Here is a 21,309-nt window from a genome sequence, read left to right as displayed (position 1 = left end):
TTCTCATCAATTTTATTATATTATATTTTTAGAGAAAGAAATATATTTGCCATCAGTATTAAAGTTATTTGTGACTTAAACAAATCTATTATATGTATACTTATTAGAACTTAATAACAGCGTTTTTATTTATAAAATTTTTATTACAATCGAAGTATATTACCAAAGTTTTATACATTGCTATAAAAATATCGAGATTAAAAATTCGTCTTTTGATGTGTGTATATATGCGAAGGAGATTGCTGTAAAATATTCTTTCCTTCCTACTCTTACAACTATTAACGTTCACTTCTGTCTTACGCATCCACAAAGTATGTGCGTCAATTATATTACGTGTAGTTAACTATATTACTCTCTATCAAGTTATTAGATTGTGTCACAGAATCAGGTGCAAAGCAAAGTGAAAAGAAATGACCTCGAGTCAACGGTAATTGTCGCCATTGATTTCCACAAAGTCCATTCACTTGTTAAGATTTACCGTTCGATAACTGGATAAAACATGGCATTGCAGTTTTGCATTTGCACTGCGATTATTGCAGTTATTGCATTTGGAATGAAGTACTGTCTATTTGAACGCAGAAAATATCAATATAATATTATTACGCATGTATACAGGATATTCCAGAACAACTCCCGAAACTCTCATGGAAGCATAGTATGGATTAAGGTTAACATAAAAGTCCTATGTCGTTTTGCGATATTCGCAATAATTATCAAGATATTAATTAAAGAAGATTTGTGAATAATCAGATATGATACGTGAGTTATAGTAGCAACATCTTTCATTGTGTATTTGTACAAAAAGTTAAAAAAGTTGTAAAAGTTTCTACAAAAACTGAACAAACAGGTTCTCTACTTTTTTTTTAATAACTATGTTAACTTTTTAATTAGTCACTACTCAACCATGGTTATACCATATGCTATGTGCATGCTGAGTTTCAAGAAAAATAGTATATCACAATTAGGTAGTGTTACTTGTAAGTTATTAGGAAAATAGTACAGAACTTTTTTGTTCAGTTTGAGCTAAGCACACGAGGACAGACGTTGACACTACAGCTTATCTATCATATCTCGCGTGATCATTCACAAATTTGTTTTAATTATTATATCTTGATAATATTTCTCAATAATTATTGCGAATATCACAAAACGGTATAGGATTTTTATGTTTACCTCAATCCGTCTCCACGAGAGTTTCGGAGATTGTTCTAGGACACACTGTATATAAAGTATAATGTATTACAATAAAAATAATATTAATATTAATATCGAGTATAGTAAATTTCCTCTTAGAAAAAGATCGAAAGAGACAAGTAATTTTTGATATAGATTATGAAAAAGCCTTATTAATTGATTTTCTCTTAATATAATGAAGTTATATAATGAAGTTTAAAATACAATATAATAAAGTTTCTTTCGCTCCGTTGAACATAATATTTTATTTTTATACTGGATAGAGTACGAATGATACATATATCACATACAATATCATCTGACATTAATTTAATTCTGATTATTAATGCACTGGTTATTCTGAAATTTGTTATAGATATGCGCTGGTTTCGCGGCCACACCGAGGCACCGAGACTTTTACGCCTGAGTCCTCTTCGAGCCGACGAAGATGTTAACGAAACATCCTATCATTTTCGTACAACGTCTCGATGCAGAGGTAAGAATTATCTATAAAAACCGAAAGAACAATGCGTTCTTGTACGAAGAATATACGAAGAGAATGTTATAGTTTTTTCTATTTATAAATTCTTTTATTATGTTTCTAGTAGTCCAGTAATAGACTGTCAATAAAATCTATCTTGCTAAGAAACATTTTAAATTTTGTTAAAAACATAGCTTCTTCTTATATATTTATGGCCTGGAATTTTTATTCTTTAAATATAAATATAAAGATATCCGGAAATATAACAAATTTCCTAATAGCATACGAGTATTTTAGTTTTTAAAAGATAAATAGCATATATATATATGAAATTAAAGGATAATAAATTACTGCAGAATCTTATTTTATTCCTCGATTACAAAATTCCATGCTAATTTGAAATATAAAATTATCTCCGTATAAAATATACTGTGTTACTTTCTCAACATTACTCGTGACGTACAATATTAAATGACTATTTCTTCATTTTTCAATTCGATAAATAATCGAAAAATTATACATTAAATCTTCACCACATTTGATTTACCTGAAGATGCGATCGTTTGCTTCTCTTTTTTTATTTTACCAGAAAATTTGAGGAGAAATTATTCGAGTGAATTTCCCTCGAATTTATATTTCGATTTATTAAAATTCGTTCTGCCATGCACATATAGCTTCAATACTTGAATAATTATAAATAAATGAAACATCAGTCAAGGAAAATATAAGAATTGAAATCTCGCAGAAACGAGACGTCTTCTGAGCGTTACGTGCACGTATCGCATATCGCTATATCATGTGCCTGGCGTACGTGGCAGAATTCGAATCAGAATTCTGTTCTGAATGCGAGAATTACGACTCAACGTGCTGTCAAGCACGAGCGCCGAGTGACTTGCTAAAAAGAGAAAGAATAGAAACAAATTGACACCGTCGGCGTATGCGAATGCGCGTTAATGTAAAGGATCATTGTTAAGAAGGCGATTCGTGGCTTACAAGTATGAAAGTACGCTGGAAGACGATAATGTAATTGACAGTAACAGCGACTGCAACAGGAATAACACGACAAATCAGCTTGCTAATTATAGTAACTGCTAATCGAGACAGTAGCCAAGAAACGAGTTTGTGGATCCTTTTCTCTTTAGCATCAAAATCTCAAAGACGATATACGAAGAGTATTAACGTGACAATAACAGAACTAAATACGTTTTAGTTAAAGGAAAGAATCTCTGATTCTTCAGGCTTCTTCCTACGTTCTCACTGCTGCCATTTTATTTAATAATATCAGAAGCAAGAAAGCAGATGCTCAAAACTCTTACGGAATACGTCGAAATAAAAGAATATCCATAAAATAACACTTGTGATCAATGGAGCACATTTGTAAAATATTCCGAAAGTTTTTCTTTTATTCTAGTAGATAACTAAACAATAGATAATCAAAATTAACATAACAAAAGCATAACAAGAGGCATAGGAAAAGGAAAGTTATATACATATCATGTTAATTTTACGTTATTGAGTTAGAGTAAAATGCAAAGTTTTCGCAACATATTTTATAAATATGCTCTATTAATCACAAATGTTACTTTATGGATATTTTATTTCAACGTATTTTGTAAGAATTTTGAGCTGCGTTTTTTGCTTTTAACAACTTAATCAAAAGTTCTAAGGCGAGGAACCAGAAGCCTTAAGAGAATCGAACTTAGTTCTTAATTTCTGATTTCCGAGAATTTCTGTTTTATAAGAATCATAAGTTTCCTCAGAAACCAGAAATAGAAGTTTTAAGAACTGGATTTGATTTATAATAATTGAAAATTTTATTTCCTTTAATCAGAACGCGTTTTCTCATGTCATTTTTATGTTAATTTAACCATATTTTTCATGTCATTTTTATGTTAATTTAACCATATTTGTTCTCCGTTAAGATCTATTAATAATAATATAGTAACATAAAGTGTAGTTATTTCTCTCTCTCTCTCTCTCTCTCTCTCACTCATTTATCTTATTTATCTCTCTTATTTATCTAACATATTTAAGATATGTTAGTTTTCGATTAGATAATCTACATTAAAATCTTGAACTTTTAACACGTTTAAGAAAGCTGGGTGTAGGCCAGACTTAATTATTCTTAACGAATCTTTATCTACATGATTATTTCATCTAACCGCACATTTGTGACGGTAGAAATCCACGTTGTATATTAGTCAACTCACTTCTACGTAGTTCTACGAACTACTGTATGTACATAAGATAACGTACCACGCAGTTTTAAAGTCAGACGTAGTTTAAAGAACGAGATAGGACGCTATGCAAAGTAAGCATCCGATCTATTTTTACGGTAACTAGTTAAACACTTTGTACAAGAAAGCAAACGTGAAATTTATTTGTCACTTGCTTTACACTTTATAGTTCCGTACTTTGGAGAAAAAGAAACTAATATTTATTTCTTCAATTTTCTGTTTTGGAAATCAATGATCCGGAAAAATTCCACTATATATATTCAATTATATATATTTGTATTTATCTCTATTATTTAAAAAATTTTTTTCTGAAACTTCTGTTTTCTATACACACAGGAAAATACATACTGTATTCAAGTAAATGTTACTTGTTTGTAATATTTCATAGGTTTATATATCCAAAAAACTTTGTATATCACATAAATTCATCATAAATTCAACATCAACTTTATTCAAAATATGTTCTGAATTTTAATAAATCTCACATTTCAATCAAAAATATTAAATTAAAACAAAGTTTCAGTTTGCTTATTACTTAGAGTCTAAACTTTTTTGATAAAATTTTGTAATATTTTTTATAAATCTTATAAAGAGAATAAATTATTTTTTCGAGTACATGATATTGAGTCTTTCTAAAATTTGCAATGAATATACTTTAAGATTATTGTGAAGAAAATATATTAAAGATCGTTACTTAAAAGAAAGAAAATAAACTGAGAAAGTTGCTTTTCTTAGCAATAGAATAATATTTTCCCGTGTGTAAGAATATATTTGGAATTGGTTTTATCGTGTATGCAAATTCGCACACGTAACTGTGTTTAGACTCTAACTGACTCTTCTTCCTTTATTGTAATTTCATGTCATAGAACCACTTCGCGTTTTCTTTAATGTTACTTACAATAGCCAAGTGAATGATTGGACAAATCGCATTGCGTGATGACGAACTAATTTAAAACGAGTAAATCTCGCATACTCACGTTACAAATTGAAAATGGTACTGCTGGTTGCAACAGATGGTGATTGTTATTACTGCTTACATTATGTCGATTGCTGTCAAAGCTTTGTTCAATTTAAGTTACAGTTTGCAATATCGGAGGATAGATCAGTATCTGTAGAACTTCCGATATACTTCTTTATACACTTTATTACAATAAAGTCATGCGTTTTTATATTTCTCATCCAACAATTACAAGTCTCATGTTCTTTTCTTCTTCTTTTCTTGTCAGACAAAGTTCATGTTAATTAATTGATATTTCTTTGAAAAATTCCATAATTCCATTTTCAATTTTTATTCAAAAACCATCATGAGAATTTTTTCAACTCTCCTCAATTTAATACGCAAAAATTTTATCACTTACTTCACTTCTCACTTGGAAGGTGTTATGTCACTATGTAGCGTTCTCGTTATCTAAAGAGCGCGTATGCTACAAGCTATAAATGACACAAATTAGTCATAAGGACATCCTGCTTTACACACGTCTTGCGTAAAACGCCAAGTATAACCTCATCCTTTGCGTAATTGCCAATTCGACGAAATATTGCCGAATTACTAAGCGACACATTCGTCAGTTTTGTGGGGACAGTTATGAGCGGCATTGAAAGGCACCAGATCACTTTCGATTTAAGAGTTGTAGAGTTCGGGTCTAACTGGTGTGTTTCACAGTTGTAGAGAAAGTAAACAGGAATGAAATTATTTGATTTAATTTATGCCACTCTCCGTTTGAAATACTGTGAGTACTTTCAAAATGTATTATTTCTTATAAATAGCAAAGTTTTCTTTTTTTTATCAGGACTTTTATATATACTACCAAAAGTAAAACACCAACATAATGAGTATCATCGCAGGATATTCGTTACAAGATTTATATTAATTAAATATAGAAGTATAAAACTTGACCCTCTTTAGTGATCGAAAAACGAAGAATATACAAGAAATTTTTTGTCATAAACTATATAGATAGGAGTGCAGCAGTGATAATGTATGTAAAAAGGAGAAATCAGTCAAACAAGATACTTTTAGCATTGTTATAGTTGAATTCGGCTGGAAATCTACGTTAAGTCTAAAAAATATTTTCTGTAATGTATTGTTCGTTCTCCAGTCACTGAAAAAGGCCAAAAACTATGACCGAAACGTTTGATTGTAACGTTTCGTTTTATACTTATATAAGGTATCCAACAATTTGTCATACAGCTATGGTATATAGATAGAAATCATCAAACTCAATACAAATTCCTCTACTATTTAGCAAAAAACCACATAAGATTAGAACTTATTAATCAAAGAAGATTGATGAATAATCAAGCGCGATACGATTAGTGTTTGCCTTAGATGATTTTAAAATTATTTGAATGAAGATAAGATGAAAATCCGTAAATTTATTTTAGATAAGATAAATAATTTTGCCTTTTAATTCATTTAGATGAAAGATGAGATTATTAGTGCAATTTATCTGGGAAATTTTTTAAATAACTTTATTTTTATGAGACTTTATAAAAATTGTTTAAAAACTTACGCAAATTATAAAATATTAAAATAACATTCTCAATTTTCATTTATTTCATGTTTTTATTTATCAAAAATAAAATGTTTTCAAATGTTTTGTCTTATAAGAGATTTTGATAGAGTAAATTTATTTACTGTGCTAAATTAAAAAGGCGCTCTACTAGCATCGACTATAGTATATATTATATTTAAAAAAAATATTTTTAGCATTTGGAAAATTTATAAAAGATTGAAGGTCATCTTTACTTTTAGACATACATAGTTTTTACGAAGTGTAGATGAGCGTACTAGATACTCTCTAACTCTCTTCGTAAATATATAACCAAAATACGCAGCTTCAGATGCTATATTAAAACATTTCTTGTAAATAAAATCGCTTCCATTCTTCTATAACGCAGTATCTGATATCAAATTCATCTACACTTTATTAAAACTCGCTACAGTTAAATGATTTCAATGCATTCAAATATACACACAATTCTAAAACAATATTCTGAATGGTTTTGTTTCGTTTCGAATATACTGAGCTAACATATTCCTATGTATGTGTATGTACATATACAGGGTGTCCCGCCACTACCGCATTATTTCTTAAGAACGATTCCTGAGGTAATTTGAAGAAAAAAATCCTAGTGCAAAAATGTCGAGGCTATAATAATTTTCAAATTATAAACGATTAAAGTTGACCAATTATATTGGCTAAAGTACGCGCGCTCAGGTACGGTACAACACACAATAGGTGTATACACATAAGTGAGAATTTGCATAAGATATGAAATTAGTTGCAAATCTCTGAAAGGAACGTTAAGTGTGTGACAACTTATTGATTCTCATAAATGTATTGTGTGATATTTTATTCATAACATTTTGACGAAATTGTTATTTGCGATATGTTTATTTAAATGATAGAAAAGGTAGATTATTATTACATATGTTGTTGTATGTATGGAACTTCCATATCAATATTTGGAAAAGGGATGACATGTACAGGCCTACTATTGTGTGTTGTACCATTCCTGAGCGCGCGTACTTTAGTCATTACGAGTCATTACTCGTATAATTGGTCAACTTTAATCGTTTATAATTTGAAAAGTTATAGCCTCGCATTAGGATTTTTTTATTCAAATTAGCTCAGAAATCCGCCCTTAAGAGATAATGCGGTAGTGACCGGATATCCTGTATATTTATTAAATCGACCACTTGATACTTAAGTCGGATAAACAGACTTTTACATAACGCATAACGTCATTTTAGATAATTTTAGATAATTTTAGATAAGAGAACACATTATGACTGCGTTCTTTTTAAACGCTTACGTGCGTCGTTCTATCTTTCTTCCGCATGTAATGAGCGATAAATATAAAATGACGCTTACAGCGAGTGAACGTCCAAAGGGTAGCCTTTTTCATCTAAAATAAAGATGAATATGCTTTGTATTGTTTTAATGTAGATAAAGATAAAGATGATTCAATTTTTTCACCTGGGTGGTCATTTAAATAATTTTGTTTAAGCATTTATCAGCAAACATTGAGTAGATGAGCTGTGATAACCGTGATTGACTGTCCACAATAATGTAATCTTCTTTTATTAGTAAGCAAAAGTTTACGTGATAATTTGCAAAATGGCAAAGGACCTTTTTGTTCAGTTTGACGTAATGTACAAGTACACGATGGCAGACGTCGTCATCATAGTTCATTTATCGTATCGCGCATCCTTATTCACTAATCTTCTTTGATGCATAACTCAAAATTTTATGTGATTACTTGCGAAATAATAAAGCAATTCAGTTTGGTGAATTTTACTTGTATATCGCAACTGCATAACGAATTGTTGAATATTCTGTATAGGATAAACTTGAATAAGATGGCCACTTTTTTAAAATGCAAAAAATACATTTCTTATTGTTATTTCTTAATAGCGTTTGCACATTACTTCATTGAAGCGTATAGTAGAAGCGTATAATACATAATACTATCAGAGTTAAAAGGAAAATATTTTATTGAAATTATTTATTGCAAAAATATCGAAAGATGAGTATTGGCCATTTTACTTGAATTTTTCAAATAAGATGGCTATAACATTAAGGAATAAATGGCCCATATATATTTTATGTTTAAGACGTATTTTCTATTACAAAACTTTAATTCTAAATGCAATATTTTAATCAAAACATATTGCATATAAAATTTAATTACTGTAATATTAAAAGTAATTTTTGAAATATAACTTTCGATAGTGAATCATCTTATCCAAAATGTGAGTGAAAGACGGCCATAGTATTTATAAACAAATAGTGAAAACAAAAATAAAAACTGCATTATATTATAATTATAATATAATATGCAGTTTTTATTTTCGTTTTAAATTAATTTACATACCTTCTTTATGTATCTAACGTTGATTGCAATAGCTTAACTGTAATTTATTCGACGTTACTGCAAGTTTTATTGAACATATGAGAAATAGTACAGGTAGTCGAAAATAAATATAGTATAATAATCAAAATCTTATTATTTCGAAAAATGTACACACATACGCTATGATAAATATCGATTATTTTTGTGACTGATTACATGAACACAATGTTTTGCAATTATTAGAGGAATTATAGCCGTCTTTCCCGGTATAGCCATAATACCCGAGTTTATTCTATTCAATTGATATAAATCTTATAACGAATATTCTACGGTGGTTCTCATTGGCTTAATATTTCATTTTTTACAAAATATGAAAAATATTTCATTAATAGAGTAGACTTCATTATAAAATGTTTTGTATATATTTATGAGAATATAAACTTGAAGAAACTACGAAGAGTTTTGTTGTAAAAAAATTAAAAGAAATATGAAGAATCATTTTATCGCCTGGAGATTCATTAATACTTTATTTGACTGATCTTTCAGACACGTCACCGGTGCGATGGGTCCGGAGAAAATCCTCGAGTTCCGAGTCTGAGAGGAATTGTTACAACGTGCAAACCTCCCAAGTGACAACTGAGCGAACAACCAACAAAAAAGACAAAAAAAAGATTCAGGATAAACGGCGGAGAGTGTGCGAGAAGCGAAATCCTTTGCTGGACCGCGTGAAGAGTACCAGATTGAGCTTCTTCAAGGACAGGGATTCTGACGAAGAGGATGACAACGAGCACGAAAACGAGGAAGATGAGAATGACGAGGCGGAGCGTGTTCAATTCCGTTCGATGTGCGAATTGAGGCATCGCGGTCTCATCAGAAATGAGTTACGACAATCCATCTGCGAATCCGACCTCATGCAAGAAGATATCACGGAGGAGAGCAAAAAGAATCACGCGAGGAGGAAACGACGCGCCAAGTCGCAGAGCAGGTTGCCGTACAAAAAGCACCAGGAAGAGCGATTCTCCTTCTTGGGCTTCCGCACCTCGACGCCTCGAAAAACGCGACCTTCTGAGTGGTCGAAGGAGGACTCGGTTCATCAAGAGGACGCGATGCCTTACGACTATCGATGGGAGAGGGGCAGCAAATATTTCCTCCAAGAAAGCCGCAGTCTCGATCATCAAAGAGCCGGCAATCACACAGAGATGACACCTCAAGCCGCTGACACGATCCTAAAGAAGGACGCGCGATTCGACAGTATCACGCCGTCCAGCTGCCTGGCGGCGAAATTCCGTGCGATGCAGGACAGATATTTGAAGAGCTCGACGAGCAGGCTGATCGCCAAGATCTACAGGAAAGACTGCAAGGACCAACGAGAGAGACGAAGACTGCGTAGCTTCTCGTACGGCACATTGCCGGGTCTTGAAGAATTGCGGACAAACCCACTCTATGAGAATCACTTGGATCAGGACGACAATGACTCCGGCATCCTGGACAACGATTCCGCCACCAGCTCGCTTCTCGACGACAGATGCAGCAGCGGCGCTTCCGGGCCGCTCAATGGCAGCGGTAGCCATCACAACGATTCTTACCTAGGCTCACCTCCTCAGCTTCCACCCAGAAGACCTTTCTCCACCGCCGTAGTGGACGTCGACCGAGCCGCGCGACTGTTCTCTAGTTTGGACATGTATCACGACGAGGTGAAAGACCTCGTCACCGAGACGAGTCTCATTGACGAGTACTCGAGCATCTGCCAAGCAGCAAACGGTACATTGATAGATCAACGTCAGGTCTCCGCTCAAGTCTCCGTGGAGAAGGACAAAACGGATCAAATAAGAAAAGGGAGAAACGCGGATGAGAATTCCAGGCGGAAGCGAAGCGGTATCGGCCTGCAGGCAATCAAAAGTAAGACCTGCGTGACGGAAACGATGGTCGTGAAGCTGCTCAAGGAGACGTCCGATCAGTGTCTAGGGATCTTCATAGCGAAAACTGCAGAGTCCAATCCGGGTTACTTGGTGGCTCACGTGGTGCCGAATGGATTGGCCGACAAAGAAGGTACCTTGAGAATCGGGGACGAGATTCTCATCGTCAACGGGAAGAGATTACGCGGTCTGTGCATGGCAGAGGCCAGGAGGATCCTGGGTAATGGTAGTGGGCCCGGTGACGTCGACATCGTCGTCTCCAGATTTTCGGATGTTGATCAACGTGCGAGACGGCTGAAGGAAAGCAGCGTGGATTACGAGAACGTCAGCATGGAGGATGGTCATGGAACTATCGTCGAGACTTCACCCGGCTCGCACTTCAGGAAGCATCAGGCTACAAAGAGTCAGCGCGACAGGAAAGACGAGTCAAACAGATCGAACTCGTCGGAGAAATTCACGACGAGCATTGACTGCGGGTTGACACGCAGCGTCTCTAAGTTCTGCACTCTTCCTAGAAGACCAAGGAACACCGTGTCCACATTCCTCACGGTGGTATTCGAGAAGGGGACCGGAAAAAAGTCCTTGGGATTTACTATTGTTGGCGGAAGGGACAGTCCGAAAGGAAGCATCGGTATTTTCATTATCGAGCGTTACACGCTTCGGTTTCAATCTTGCATATTTTGAATATTTTTCAGTTTGAACATTTTATATCTTCCAATCTGTCACACAGGTATCTTCATCAAGTCGGTACTGCCTGGTGGACAGGCCGCCGAAGATGGCCGTTTGCGCGCAGGGGATGAAATATTGGCTCTGAATGGCCATGTTTGTCACGACTTGACACACCGAGAAGCCGTACAGCTTTTCCGCAACATTAAAAGTGGACCAGTTGCTTTACATCTGTGTAGACGTGTGAAAAATCGTGAAACGCAGTAAGTTCGTTTATTCCATTTAATGCTTAAAACTGCTAGCTACTCTTCAACCATCTCGATTTATAACGTCAGAAGGAAAAAAACACATATTCAAAATTCCTACAAATTCCTAAAAAATAAAAAAAATATATTCATAAACTGACAATCGATCAAGCAGATTAGTAAAATAGTCCAAACACTTTTCTCTTACTTTAAGGATCAACAAATAACTATAAAATTAATGTGACAAAGTCCTGAGAAAAGATAGATTAAAAAGAAAGTTGGTCTGTTTAAAAAATTTGATAGAATTACATAAGAAAAATGTATGTAACTGAATATCGTGTTTTTGGTAAAAATGTATAAAATCGTAATATATAATATATCGTAATGTATAACATATTTAATCATTAAACGTAAATCGCTATATATTATTAAGTGAAAGAAATTAATAACTTTTTTTATGTGAGCTAATATGTGAGAAATAGAAATTTCCGATAAATCTAATAAATTTAAATAGTCATATAATTTGTATCTATTTCTATCAATCCTTATCGGATTTTTCAATCAAGATGCACGTTAATTTTACGGAAATATGTTGATTGATAAAGTAAAAAGAAAGTGTTTGGATTATTTTGCACATCTACTCGGTTGATTGCACAAGTGTCATTTTATAAGCATTTTTTTCCATTTATACATATTTCGCAGAATGTTGAGCATATATTTTCTTATTTCTGACGTCATTAATCAAGAGTTCTACGTTAAGTAGTCAGGAGCATTAATCATGCAGAGTGTCCGATAACTCACCGGGGAGCCGCGGTGTAGAATAGGTCAAGCTAAATAAAAAATTTCTCCACTATTTTGCGAACAAATATGTAAAATTCTTTATTAATCAATAGTTATTAATCAAAGAAGATTGGTGAATGATTACGCGCCATACAGTAGATGAGCTGTGATGGCGACATCTGCTACTGTATGCTTATATATTAGATCAAACAAGTCTATATAATGTATATTAGAACAAAAAAGTCTTTTTGTCATTTTTTAAATGACCACGTACATATTTAGTTAATAATTAAAGAAGTTTGGTGTACCGTTATGTATAATAATACACCAATCTTGTTTAATTAATAACTAAACATGTACGTGATCATTTGGGCAATAGTAAAGGACATTTTTGTTCATTTAATTTAATATACAAGTATATAGAGACAAACGTCTCTCCATCACAACTCATCTACTGTATGACGCGTGATCATTCATGAATCTTCTTGGATTAATAAATTTTACGTGGTTGTTTGCAAAAAATGGTAGAGGAATTTTTGTTTAATTTTTGATTTATCTTTTAGTTAGATCTAATCTACCTTATACTACGGCTCCTCCGTGAGTTACTGGATACCTTATATATACATATAAATATTTCTTATAGTCATTAATTTAAACAAAAAATGTCGGTTAAATGTTTATTTATAAGCAGTTTTTAATTTAAATAATAAACATTAATTTGATTTCTAAAAGAAAAAAAGATTAGCAACCATATTTATAGAGAGAAGAGAAAACGTTATTTATTCGCATATTATTTATTTGATTTTGCTTATATGTTTCTTCTAAAACTGTTTTGTTTTCTGCTTCTTTTGTTTTAGGGTACCGAAAGCCAAGTCGTGTGCAGATCTTTTGCTCATAGACACGTGAAAATATCGTTCGTTGAAGGCAAATTGAATGCGTTACAACAAAACATGTATAAATATGAATCATGTATATAGTGTACATTATCAAAACTCGCTGGAAATAAAACAATTATTTAATAACAATTATAATTAGTAATAATGTGAAATATACGGTAACCGCGAAGTATAATACATCCTCATTATCGGTTACAATTAAGAAAATGCATACAATGGATTCCACTCTGTCTCGTAACGTTATTCGTATGAAGTCTTAATTTAAAGATACATGATAATGTAATATAGTGGGAGTTACAGTACCAATTATAAATACTGCAGAGTGGCACGCGAGAAAATAGCCCGGATGATAAAGTTTTTAGTAACAAAAGAGTAACAAAATAATGCTACACCCACATACGCAGGGTAATAACGGGCGAGACCATTTTTTCGCACGCCACTCTGCATTACAATAAAAATAAACTTAATTAATTAGGCAGTTGCACAGTACCGCGCGAAATAAGTTACGAGAAAGAAGGAGGAAAAAAAAGAATCGTCGAAAGTCATTGATTTCTTCTGATAGACTAGAATCCTAAAGCGCCGTTTGCCGTGAACAATAATAGATTCGATCTACATCTAAGGAGCACTTCCGGTGGGTAGTTTCCTCCTGGTTAATACTCTCTAATACGGCGCACTTTTTAAGGTGCTTCTAGGATATCTAAAAAATAAATTTCTCGTTAAATCCAGCCTTACTTATATTCAGAGTTGCAAGTAATTAATTGCTTTTTTAATTAATTGATGATTAATTTGAACCAAATTTAATCGAAAACCGTTTAATTGACAATCTAATCGAAAATCATTTGACTATTGAAGGTAGGAAATTTTATTAAAGGTCGTTTAATTGACGATTAATATGAGCAAATTTAATCAATTCCATCGAAAATTATTTGGTCATGATTAATATGATCAATGTCCCCCTCAATGTGGGCTTTACTTAATATTTTTCAATCATCGGTATCTTCTACAATATCATGATGTTTCGGGTACGAATATTATTCACAAAATCAATTGTAACTTTACTTATAGTAAAATAAGTTCTCTATCATCTCTATTGTGAGTCCATTGTGATGTCATTATGACTTGTTTTGCTGTAAAAATAAATAATCGAACACTCCTCAATTGAATCGATTAAATTTGCTAATATCAATTGTTAATAATTGTTAATTTGCTAGTATCTATTAAATATACTTTTAATTAAAAATTTGGTCGTCAATTCACAACACTATTTAATTAAATTTGCTAAGTCCAATTATTCACTAAACGATTTTTTATTTCTTTTATTCATATCAATTGTTAATTAAACAGTCTTTAATTGAATTTATTAAAATCGTCAATTAAAAATTCTTCGATTAATTTTGCTCAAATCAATAGTTAATTGAACAATCTTTAATTGAATCCGTTGAAATTAATCGTTAATTAATCGTTAAACTTTTCTCAATTGATTTTGCTCGAATTAATTATCAATTAGTTGAATTAAAACATATCTCTGTTCAAATTATTTATTAAATTCTAAAAAACTTAATTAATATTTTTCTCTGCGTATATTCTATAAATGAGCGTTTATAAATTATTAATTATATACCTGTGTCTCCTCGTAATTTCCAATTCGACAATACCTTCTCTCACCGTCTTAAATAACTCAATGACTTCCTGATGCGTACGACCCTTCAGGACTTTTCCGTTTAAACTCAAAATTTCATCACCTGAAAGCCAAGAAACGCATTACATTAAATACAGAATATATTAGAAAAATATAGATGAATCGAGGGACATGAATATCATTTAAAATGTTTATCAACTTAACTTTATTGTACATTGAACAAGAGAAATCAGGAATTGTAGTGAAAAACAGATGTGCTTTTTTTTCTAATTTCTCTCTGTTTTTAATGAGATAATATTACACAAAAGAAAACAAAATAGGATAATAAAGTGTTCTGTTGGAAAAGGTTTTTTTCATTTGCGTTGTATCGGCTAAATAAATACTCCATGTATGCATAGCAATATTTCTCTTCTCAATGCATAATTATTCAATTAAGAAGATATAATTAATGAAGCGTCTCATAAATATTTTTTCTGTTCATTATATTATTTCGCAATATGAAATTTTATCAAAATCTCGCCTTCACGTTGCAATCAAGTTTTACACAAGCATAAGTTTGAATTGCCGAGTTTGATAACAAGTGTAAATGAGAAATAAATCATTCAGGAGAAGGTCAACGATTTTGCACCGAGGATATTCTGCGAAGAGCACGCCGCCGGTGCTTTTGCGCTTACACAAAATCAAGTAACTACCAGACCGTTACTCAAGTATGCGGTAAGGGAGCGAACCGTCAACGAGGAAACCGCGTGATACTGGCATTTCGTAAAAACTGACGTGTTTGGTTGAAATTCGAGACGTGAGAGCGCGAAACATGCATCCAAGAGACTAACCGATACATCGGCAGATTGATTTTCCGCAGATAGTAAGTGTACTTGGTTACTCAGCGAATTCTAATGTTTGCCATGATAATAACGCGCTACATAAATTTCTAATATTTTTAATAAATAATCAAATGTTTTTAATAAAAGAAGGTTTCATAAATAAAACGGAAAAAATTTCTACGTTACAGATTGCAGTTTCTTTTTATATCCCACAACTCAAAATATTTTCATAACAAATTCTAACGAATCTATTTATTATATAAGAGGAAAATAGTTGATTAATGTACGTGTGTGTGTGACTTATATATCTATATAATGTAACCAAGCGAAAGAACAGCAATGATAAACACATAAGTAAATTTTATATCATAATTATCAGTTGTTTAAGAAAGAAGGGAGGGAAATAGGCAAATAAAAATTATATGTTATACATTAATATTTAGGGTGTATGTATATAACTAAAATAATAATTTGAAGTTGAAAAGAAAATTTAATTCTTAATATAAACCGATTCTGATAAATAATAGTTTTCAAAATTATCACGAGGAAATTCTTTTTTCGCGTATTAAATTTCGTTGAAGTGATATTTAATTTATGTGATTTTTTTTTAATATGATATCATTTTATATGAATTTCTTTCTCTATCTTTTATTAAGAAATAATTTCTTATTAAGAAATAAAATTTCATATCCCATCATAGTACTCAGAAAACATTCGATTACATCCTATGCGAATCTGCGAAAGAGTTGAACATCTAAATTCTTCAGACGTTACGATAAAGACTCGAGGAAACAGCTCATTTATGCGAATACCGTTGTCACCGATGACGACACGATACATCATCGCCTTCCGATGAAAAGAAGGGGGCACGGCGAAGGGAAGAAAAGAAGAGAAACACAGAAGAAAAATGGTAGGACGCGCCGCGATTGTTTAGATATGCAAGCAGCGTTAGCTGTCGGATTAAAGATTCGACAGCTGTCTGGCGGGACCCTCGCCTTGTCGTTGTGAATACGCGAAGATTGACGGAGGCCTGGCGAGGCCGTCCATTGAACGTGTGTTCGACGCATCGTCTTGTGCATTTCCTTATCCCACGATTGATTTGTTTTCAAGCGGAAAATAACTCGTTGAGTGCTATTACGCATCGACTCCAGTAATAGCACCCAGCGATGAACGTTCATATCTCTGTCTCGAAATCAATCAGTGCAATCCTGCAAAAATTCGAACTGCTTCGGATATCATGCAAAAATTTGATTCTTAAGAATTTCGCAAGATTATCATTATAATGCATTATTGTGATGATGTTAATTTCTAAGATTTTCGAAACATTTAAGAATCTTTGAAAACTCTCGATTTATTCAAGACTTACAGAATACTCGAAACCTTCGAAATTTTTAGGAATCTTTCTGATATTGAATAAATATTCGAAATGGTTTGAAATCTTCCTCATATATTCTAATCATATCATATATTCGATATATCTTAGACTTATCATTAGATCATAGTATACAGCATTCTTTTAATTGTAAATTAAAATTCAATTCGAAATCAATCTAAGGCTGTTAAAATGATCGAAATGACGGAATTACCTTGAAAAATGTTTAAACTAATAGGCATAAATTAAGTTAATATTCCTTTTATACCTTTATTCAAATTAGACAGTGCACACACACACACACATACACACACACACACACACACACACACACACACACACACACACACACACACACACACACACACACACACACACACATATTTACACACACACACCGCGCGCAACCAATATAAATACAAATAAATAAATTTAATGCATCAATCCAAAAGTTTTCTGTAATTTGTATACTTGAAATCCTCTGAATCTTAAAAAATTTTATATTTATATATATGACTTAAAGAGTATTCTTCTAAAACTAAATAAAAAATATCCTAAAACAATATTCTTAAAGTTAGAGGAATTTCATCTTTTATGTACAAGTCTTGCTTGTCTTGCTTGCGTTACTTGTATCGCGCATAAGAAGATATTTTGTTTTAAGTAAATGCATTTCACTTGATTCAAAAAAGACAAAAGTTAAATATAATATAAATAATATCTAGTGGATTTGTAGTCTACTTAATAGTCTACTTAATTTAATAATACCATTTATTAGAAAAGATATACTCTTTTGATAAGAGTTTTCTCTTAAAATATCGGATTACAGGAAATAGAGAGCATCTTGCAACAAGAATCCTTTTTTTATGTATATCTTTGCTAAGAAATATCTTTGCTTTTAAAATGAAGTTTACCTTGAAACAATGACCTAGAAATGTCAGCTTGGCCACCAGGAAAAATTCTTCTAACAAAGATCCCCATGTCACCTCTCGGACTATCTCGGCCACCGACGACACTGAAACCCAGACTGGGCTTGCCGTAGCCCTTTTCGAACCTAGCCACGTGTTTCGTCAGATAATGTTGTGATTCAGTCGTGGGCTCCCCGGAATTGCTGTTGGTGTCTTTTTGATTTTTGGATAAACGCGAGAGCGGCAGGAAATCAGGCCTTTTTCTTAGCTGAACAGGTTCGACTTGCTCGCAACTGTCGGCCGCTTTCCTTTCGACGGACGAAGTGTGATTCGTTTCGGCGTCAATCAGCGACATATTTGAGAGATTTTTCGCATTTTCCATATATTCGTACTCGCTGGATAAGGTGGACGGCGGATTGTTGTCGTACATTTGCGGCACTATCTCTTCGTAAGCCGTGGTCAAACGTATGATATTACCAGTGAAGGATCTCAGGAACTCTTGAACCTCCTCGAGATTTTCGAGCGTCTTCAACTCTTTGCCTTCGACCTCGACGATTTCGTCTCCCAACCTCAGTCTGCCGTCCCTGTAATGGAAACGGTTCTTTTTTTTCTAAAAAAAATCGCTTTCTAAAAGTTAATTTCTAGAAAGTAACATAAGACAAAATTGCGACTAAAATGAAATAGTAAAAGCCAGATAAATAGAGAAGCGATGAAGAAGAAAAGGAGAACGGAATCGACCTCATTTCCGATTAAACGTCTCACCTATGAGCGATGCCGTCACTTTCCAATTGCACGATGATGTACCGCGGGTCTCCTAGTCTCTGCTGCGCCAGTCGAATCCCCAGACTCTCCTTGGGATCTCTCTTGTGTAACTGTATCACGCAACACCGGCGCACCCTCGTAAACGGCTGAATAATGTCGCTTAGGAACCTCGTCTTATCCTGTTGCAGCCTCATGCGATGAGGCGACACATCCAATATCTTGGACACACCTGATAGAAAGCTCAATTTATCGTCGCAGCTGGAGAGTCCAGGATTATCTAACCTGGCAATGGTCAGGTCCTCGTCAAAGGACGTTCCGTGAATGCTGGGCAACATCCTGCCGGAGCCGCTGCGGTGCCACCTGAGGCCGTCGATCCCTTCGATATTCATCAAGGATACCGCATCCGATCGATTCTCGTCAATCGTGTCGGAATTCCTTCTGATTATCTTGCTAGAATCCCGAATGTCTCGAGCGTCCTGACACTCGCTGGGTGTGGAGCTCCTTATGGGCTTCTCCGCTTCCGAGTCAATAACACTGCTGGTGTCGGAACTACACTTCAGACTGGAGCCCTCGTTCTCCGAGACGGCTACGAATTCACCACGAGGCCCATCGCTATCATAGCCGGACTCGTTCGAGCTCACGTAATGCGAAGACAGCCGCTGCTCGCAGCTGGACGATGCGGAATTCCGTCGATTGTTCCTGATTGTGGTGATCACATCGAGGTCCGTTGCACTGCAATTGTCCGATATCCCGGGCTCGACCCTTGAGGCAGCAAAGTTTAATTTTTCCTGAACGGACTCATTGGTCTGCTGAAACTCGATGTTCTCTCGGAGCGAGAGCAGGCTGTTGTCGAACAGACTGTAGCAGCCTGCCGCAATGTTCTTGTGTTGGAAGTTGCTTGACTCGATTCGTTCGAGGCGATTGGCATACCTGTCGGTCTCGTATCCGCTGGAATTACGCCGGAATTCCATGTAGGAAGCGCGACTCAATCCCGAGGCGGTCTCCTGATCCCTCGCGGGATTACCATGGCCGATTCCGTTTCCGATTCTCGATCTTCTGCGGCCAAGAGTGGTAGTGCCATTGTAGGAGTCCTCAATCTTCAATGTCGGGAAATGCTCCTCCGAGGCCGTCTTGAACAGCCTCTCGTCTTTGGACACTAATGATCCGTGACGCTCCTCGGGCAACACGGAAAGCTTCGATCGCAGAAAAGCGTAAGGGAAACTAGACTTTCTCGCCTCTTTCAGATCGCAGCTACTACTTTTCCTCATGCACGACGACGGCTCGTCGTCCTCTGATCGTCCGAGATCGTAAGTGCTGAAACTCACCGAAGAACTTCCAAGGGAATTGGAGACACAAGAGTCACGTCTTGTGCAAGACTCGAAAATACCTTGCTCGTTGCCTCGATGTCCTGATGCCAGGTTGTCGCAAGACACTGTTTTGTCTTTTCGCGCTGATATCTGCAGGTCTATTCCTTCAGAGGGGTCGTCGCCCTTCACGTAAGTCGGACTGTTGTTCAACTGGCTGGTACTGCAGCTTCTGAATAAACTCTCCTTATCCAATATCTTCAGTCTATCTTCGATATTTTGTGATCTTTTATTGGTTCTAGTCGAATTAAGCATTCCGGTAGAACCCATTCGGATGAAGAATGATTTGAAAGGTGACGGAGATCGCTGGCAACCACTCGGTAATTTTTTATTAAATTTCTCGTCCAGATGCAGCTTGCTTGACTGTTGGACGTTGATGTCGTTGTTATTATTATTAGTACTGGTATCGTTGTTATTGATATTATTGTTATTGTTTTTATTGGCGGCGCTATGATCCACTTTGTCGGGTTTTTCCGTGACAAAGCAAACAGCTTCACGAGATTTGCCCTGCCGAAACGAATCAATCTTCTTGCTCATCCGACGACCCCAAATCCCGAGACCTGATGCTGCAGAAAAAAAATGGTAAAAGAAATTATATATTATTCATATATATGGGATTACCTAACATAGATGTTATAAGAAACATGTTGATCAGGTAATGTGTTTTTAAAATTAAAATTATAGTTTACTAAGCGCTTTAAAGGAAATATAAATGATATAATATTATATATATTATAAATTTTTAGATAAGATATAACATAATATAACATGATAATATTATAACACGATATAAATAATATTATAACTAATTAATAACTAATAAACATTACGAAGTGCACAAGGAAAAAATATATATATTTTAGTAAAAATTGTAACAAAATTTTGATAAACTGGGAACATACAGAGTGATCGGAATTACTATAGATTTGTTTAAAAAATGCATATCTACTTTACTACAAAATGAATCACTTTATTACAAAATTATTATAATTGAATATATTTTATATTGTATTTTATATTGTATATATATTGAATAGATCATCAAATTTACTATTTTTATAGCAATTTCAGTATAGTTTTCAGTATAGTTACCAGCTTTACAAGAAACATTATTTAAAAAAGTGTAATTTTAATGTAATTTTTATTACAATATTTTATATATTATATATTATACATAGTATATATAGTATAT

General features: G+C 34.0%; 2 protein-coding genes across 3 annotated transcripts in view; one reads left to right on the top strand and one right to left on the bottom strand.

Annotated features, from left to right (window-relative positions):
- Positions 1–1,548: 1,548 nt before the first annotated feature.
- On the top strand, positions 1,549–13,358 carry LOC116846435. Of its 2 annotated transcripts, none has more exons than XM_032820237.1 (4): positions 1,549–1,669; positions 9,298–11,298; positions 11,398–11,596; positions 13,216–13,358. In XM_032820237.1, the coding sequence occupies exons 1-4, from the start codon at positions 1,552–1,554 to the stop codon at positions 13,262–13,264; spliced, it is 2,367 nt and encodes a 788-aa protein (XP_032676128.1). In that variant the 5' UTR covers positions 1,549–1,551; the 3' UTR covers positions 13,265–13,358. The 2 variants fall into 2 exon arrangements, with proteins under 2 accessions (XP_032676128.1, XP_032676129.1); XM_032820238.1 differs by lacking the exon at positions 1,549–1,669 and adding an exon at positions 5,175–5,621.
- Positions 13,312–21,309, bottom strand: part of LOC116846434 — a 50,933-nt gene continuing 42,935 nt past the window's right edge. Inside the window, exons 3-6 of the mRNA XM_032820235.1 lie at positions 18,754–20,683; positions 17,998–18,575; positions 14,876–14,996; positions 13,312–13,951 (exon numbers count right to left, since the gene is read on the bottom strand). Coding sequence (XP_032676126.1) covers positions 13,915–13,951; positions 14,876–14,996; positions 17,998–18,575; positions 18,754–20,683 — 2,666 coding nt within the window. The 3' untranslated portion in view covers positions 13,312–13,914. The remainder of the gene's footprint in view (positions 13,952–14,875; positions 14,997–17,997; positions 18,576–18,753; positions 20,684–21,309) is intronic.

The sequence above is a fragment of the Odontomachus brunneus genome, unplaced genomic scaffold (assembly GCF_010583005.1).
Source record: "Odontomachus brunneus isolate Ranch 3 - 2012 unplaced genomic scaffold, Obru_v1 Obru_scaffold_064, whole genome shotgun sequence".
Lineage (NCBI taxonomy): Eukaryota > Metazoa > Arthropoda > Insecta > Hymenoptera > Formicidae > Odontomachus > Odontomachus brunneus.
The sequence above is the reverse complement of the archived record's forward strand: the minus strand, read 5'-3'. Positions and strand labels throughout refer to the sequence as shown.

What these genes read in the sequence shown, in the direction of transcription:
- LOC116846435 (XM_032820237.1), top strand. Translation starts at nt 1,552, where the DNA reads ATGCGCTGGTTTCGCGGCCACACCGAGGCACCGAGACTTTTACGCCTG. An exon ending in TACAACGTCTCGATGCAGAG is followed by an intron (nt 1,670 to 9,297) that starts GTAAGAATTATC and finishes CTGATCTTTCAG; the next exon opens with ACACGTCACCGGTGCGATGG. An exon ending in CAGTCCGAAAGGAAGCATCG is followed by an intron (nt 11,299 to 11,397) that starts GTATTTTCATTA and finishes TCTGTCACACAG; the next exon opens with GTATCTTCATCAAGTCGGTA.